Source organism: Cyprinodon tularosa, unplaced genomic scaffold (assembly GCF_016077235.1).
Source record: "Cyprinodon tularosa strain WSP-4 unplaced genomic scaffold, ASM1607723v1 ctg357, whole genome shotgun sequence".
Lineage (NCBI taxonomy): Eukaryota > Metazoa > Chordata > Actinopteri > Cyprinodontiformes > Cyprinodontidae > Cyprinodon > Cyprinodon tularosa.
Window position 1 is genome coordinate 576,756 of NW_024039071.1, and position 5,284 is coordinate 582,039.

The following is a 5,284-nucleotide window of genomic DNA, read 5'->3' on the forward strand; positions in this document are numbered from 1 at the left end:
GTCCCTGGAGTCTTATTTTGAAAGTCTATCATGGATGTGTGTCAAGGGAAGGGTAATGTCAAGCAGTGATTTTCCCTGTTCTTAGGTGAATAGATGCATTATTACAGTGTAAATTGGAGTAAATAATATGTATATAATACATTGTATTTCCTTAGAGTGGGATAAAGAAATTTTACACAGAAACTATTAGTAAAGGTAAAAAAAAAAAGGCAAAAATCTGTTTTTGGCAAGTAATACAGTCATGTTTTGTCTATTTTGTGGATTATTTTAATGTTGATGAGTAAGATGTGTAAGGTATATTACAGAGTGGAATAAAGCAATTTTGTGCAAAATTAGATTTTACTGATCAATAAATTAGCAATAATCTCTTTTAGCAAGTAAAACAGCCTTTTGTTGTGGATCATTTTAATGTTGTTGGGGGTAAGATAAGCAATATATATTTAATATGATGTCTTTGAGTGATTTTAGGAAGTAATTTCATTTTAATATTCATATAGTAATTCACTCTTTGGTAAGCTAAGGTTTTCTATTTTCTCAATTGAATACATTTTTTAATAAATAAAAGTGAGCAGGCTCTGCCTCCCCTAGGAGTCAAATCACATGTGGATGACGTTGAAGTAAACAAACTCTGAGCCAATCACAGAGCGGAGGCTTGGTCAGCTGACAGGTTGTGACGTCAACGTCAGAAGCTGTGTTGTCAAAATGGCAGGACACGGACATCATCATCACCAGTTCTCTCTGTGTTTTTGCGACCTAATGAGGTTTGTATGTTTTCATTTTTCAATATAAAGGATAAAGTTGTATAGAAATAAAAGCTTCTTTATAGCAGATAACAGTTGAGGTGAGATAAAGGAATTTAATTCCTGAAGTTGATGACAGTGCTAGGTTTAGCATAGCTAGCATGTAGCAGCTGAAGGTAAACAGGATTTAAACTGCTTAGGAGGCTCCAGCTGACCGCCATGGTGTCTCCGACGCGCCCTCAGTTCTCTGTCTGCTGCTCTGCAGGCTGCTGTGGTCCCTGGTTGTCCCCTGCGTCTACCTCAGCCTGGCCCTGAGCCTGCTGCTGCTCCTGGTCCTGCTGGGGCTCCGTATGTGGCTGCAGGGTCGCCGTAAGTCCCGCCGCGCCCAGGACGGCGGCCCGGCGGTGGCCTTCTTCCATCCTTACTGCAACGCCGGAGGAGGCGGGGAGCGCGTGCTGTGGTGCTGCCTGAGGGCCCTCATGAACCGGTAACTCACTGCTCCAACCGTCCGGATGTTCAGTAGACAAAAAGTTTAGTCACATTAGTTTCATAACAGCCGCTTTGCCTCAGATGTCAATAAAATCTGCTCAATTTAAACTGTCAGACTGCAGCAAAGTTTCCTTTCATTGTTTACACAACTGGAAAGGTGAGCAAACAAGTGTCAGGTCATGGTGAGCCGCCTGTCAACGTGGCCCTCTGCAGCAGATTGGATAACATCACCTAATTCCATTTGAGAAACATTTTTAGACCCCAAGATGAATATGTTTTTACGGAAGAGGATTAGGGCCACTAGAAATTCAGTTTATTTCAGTTTAGTATGGGAAAAAAGTCAGAATTCTGACTTTAATCCCAGAATTCAGATTTTTTCTCCTCAGAATTCTGACCTTTAACTCAGAATTCTGACTGAATTCTGACAATACAAAAAAGTCAAAATTCTGACTTTTTCCCATACTAAACTGAAATAAAAGTCAAAAATCAGTAAACTTTTTTTTTTTCTTTCCTGTGGCCCTAATCCTCTTCTGTATGTTTTAATCCCAGTCTTGGAGAATTTATTCTCGGTGCATTTTTCCAATCATCTCAGGTACCCCAACGTCTCATTTGTGGTTTACACGGGAGATCAGGGGGTGAGTGGGGAGCAGATCCTGGAGTGGGCGCGGCAGCGTTTCAACATCACACTGCCTCGACCGCCCACCTTCGTCTTCCTGCGTCACCGTGGGCTGGTGGAGGCTGCCTGCTACCCCCACTTCACCTTGCTTGGCCAGAGTCTGGGCTCCATGTTCCTGGGTGAGATGTCGCTACTACCAATCATGGGAAGAAGCATATTGAAAGATGGGTTTTAACTAATAGAGGAAAAAAAGGAGTCTAGATTAGCTTAACTTTATGCTGTTAATATCAGGGATTTTAATCCTTACTACATTTATTATATTTCTCACACAAACCATTGGTTAATATTGGTGCTTTTGCAAACAGGATCCCTCTCTGGTTTTCTTATTTTTATCATCAAACCAGCTTTAATGGTGTGTTTTTGTGTTTTAGGGTGGGAAGCTCTCACAGCTTTTGTTCCTGACCTCTACGTAGACTCCATGGGCTACGCTTTTACACTTCCAATTTTCCGATATTTGGGGGGCTGCAAGGTGGCGAGCTATGTTCACTATCCCACCGTCAGCACGGACATGTTGTCTGTGGTGAGAGAGAGGAACCCCAGGTACAAACCTGCACCTTTCCCTGCTTCCACACTAAATGTTTTCAGCTGATTTAACGCAGTAAAATTGAAATATTTCCCATAAACCCCCTTTCTTTCATTAATTATCCCAGGTTCAATAATGCAGACTTCATCTCCAGAAACCCGGTGCTGAGCGCACTGAAGGTGGTGTACTACTGCTGCTTCGCCCTTCTCTACGGCCTGGCTGGCTCCTGCAGCGATGTCGTTATGGTGAATTCCACCTGGACGCTTGGACACATCCTGGCTCTGTGGCGCTCGCCCAGCCGCACCAGCGTCGTCTACCCGCCCTGCGATGTCAGGGCGTTTCTGGAAGTTCCCCTCGATGGAGAGGACGAGGAGGAGCTGGAGGAGGGCTGGGAGGAGTTGGGAAGCGAGCTGGGGAGTGAAGAGGAAGGTAGAGGTGAAGGAGTAGACAGGAAATGCCACTCCATCGTCTCTGTGGGTCAGTTCCGGCCGGAGAAGGACCACCCGCTGCAGATCAGAGCGTTCCGTAAGCTGATGGACAGGAAAAGGGAGGGGACAGGGGGAAGGGAGGCGCTGCGGCTGGTGCTGATAGGAGGCTGCAGGAATAAAGAAGACGAGGACAGGGTGCTGATGCTGCGAGGACTCTGTCAGGAGCTGGGCATCTCAGACTGCGTAGACTTCAAACTCAACGTTTCTTTCGAGGAGCTGAAGAGGGAGCTGGTGAACGCGAGCATCGGGCTGCACACCATGTGGAACGAACACTTCGGCATCGGTAAGGATCCCAGGGTTTCATCTCGCAGGTTGCATTTCAGGTGGATTTTAGAGACTAATGGTACAAACAGTCTGTAATGTTGAAGGGGAAATATTGTTAGGTGGTTTTCTTCCTACCCCCCCTCTCACCCATTGAAAGCTGGAGACGGGTACGAGCATCTCAACGACCCCAGCAGGGATAAAGATGATGGATGGATGGATGATTTTCTTCCTTCCAGATCATCTTCAGCTCAGTTTTCCTTCACAATCCCTGAGTATTTACCCCCATATATATCCCAGTAGAGAAAAAAAAAGCACTCTATAGCATGATGCTGCCTTCACCGTGTCTGCAGTAGGGGTTGAGGTGGTCAGAGTGATAACCAGGGCTAGCTTCTGTTTGGATAAATGTCCCCTCTAACCATACTATGACCAATCAATGGATCTCAATGGAAAAACAACCATAGGTATAACATGGAGGTTACAGAGAAAATGGGCTGAAAACACAAGCATGCCACACTGTTCAGATGTTTGCCCTGTAAACTGATCCGCTTTGTGATGAGTGGATCAGATCCCCTGGTTAAGTCTTCCACCCCTTCTCTGTCTCCAGGTGTGGTGGAGTGCATGGCTGCAGGCACCATCGTTCTGGCCCACAAGTCAGGAGGTCCGAAGCTTGACATCGTGGTGCCATACGAGGGCAGGCAGACGGGCTTCCTGGCAGACAGTGAGGACAGCTACGCCGCAGCCATGGAGACCATCCTGTCGCTGACGCCTTCGGCTAAACTGGAGATAAAACGCGCAGCCCGGGAATCAGTGGGTCGATTCTCAGACCAAGAGTTCGAAGCTTGTTTCCTTGCTGCCACTGAGCCTCTGCTGAACCAAGTGGTCTGATGAGGAAGAACAGGTGGTGTCCACTAGGGAGCAGGAAGGAATTGGGGGGTTTTCTGTCTGTGCAGAAAACCATCAGGCTGAATTTGTAGTGAAGGTGAGGAAGATTGAACAGAATGGTGGCACAGATCTAACTTCCCCTCTGCTTTCTTTTCATGACCTCACTGGAACTCTGGACTCGTTCAAAGCTTCCCTGCTTCCTTCATGTCTTTTCCTGATGTTGCTGAATTGGGATTCATGTCCGGTTAAAACAGAATAAGATGGTGTAACAAGGTGCCTCATTATTAGTTTAACTACCAGGAAATAAGAACAAATGTAAAAAAATTAATCAATTTCTTTGTTCACCAGAACTCCAGTTTAAAAACGGATAAAACATCCACTGTGTGCAGAATGAGAAGAAGAAGCAGATCCTCCCCTGCTGCTTCACCTCATGCTTCATGTTCTGGTTTAAACAGGCTTGCAGGTGGATGTTTATTCCCTGAACAGTTTAAAAATAATTTAGGAATAAAGACATAGATATTTAAATCCCCTCCAGGAATCCAGGTATAGTTAATTTTTTTGCATTGATATTTGATCCCAAAAAAGATAACAGAACTTTTTGTAATTGTTTAATAGGTCAATCATCTGGTTCCTGCCTCCAAGTATAGGTATAACAGGCTGACTTATGCAGCAAGATTTTTGGTGTTTGTGTCTAAACTAAGCTGGACTTAGTGCATCTCTGCACTGGAGATCAAATTTATGTTGATTCTGGGTAGAATAACAGAAGATTGTTTCTTAAAATCTGCTCTTCTTTAGTCTTTCTATCCAAAAATAATATTTTTTTTGTATTTACATATTTTTATTTTCCTGAATGTGTCACCTTCTTTAATGATCTCTAAAACAGAAATTTAAATGTTATTTTTATCTCAGTGGATTTTTAGTTAAATGGGGCTTTTTCTGTTGCTACTTTGTGCAATCTCTGTTGTTTTATTGAAGATGAAGGTTTAGTTGAGGTTATGGCCAAATCTATCAATATTGTCTGAATGATTTTTTTCTCTGCATTCCTTCACCAATTTATAAAATCCAGGCATGATATTATTATAAATGGTAAAAATAAAACCATTATTATTAAAGAGGCATTAAAGCTATTTAAGTTTATGTAAAGAAAATGTTTATATTGTTGGAGATATGAAAATACACTTGAATAATACTGTAAAAATAAAGAGTAAATTTTTGTGTGCTG

At 43.4% G+C, this 5,284-nt stretch overlaps 1 protein-coding gene across 1 annotated transcript; it reads left to right on the forward strand.

Annotated features, from left to right (window-relative positions):
* Positions 1-673: 673 nt before the first annotated feature.
* LOC119790196 (GDP-Man:Man(3)GlcNAc(2)-PP-Dol alpha-1,2-mannosyltransferase-like) lies at positions 674-5,284 on the forward strand. The gene is made up of 6 exons (XM_038295627.1): positions 674-761; positions 1,006-1,227; positions 1,822-2,024; positions 2,277-2,445; positions 2,556-3,199; positions 3,785-5,284. Exons 1-6 carry the CDS (start codon positions 703-705, stop codon positions 4,063-4,065), a joined length of 1,578 nt encoding a protein of 525 aa, XP_038151555.1. The 5' UTR covers positions 674-702; the 3' UTR covers positions 4,066-5,284.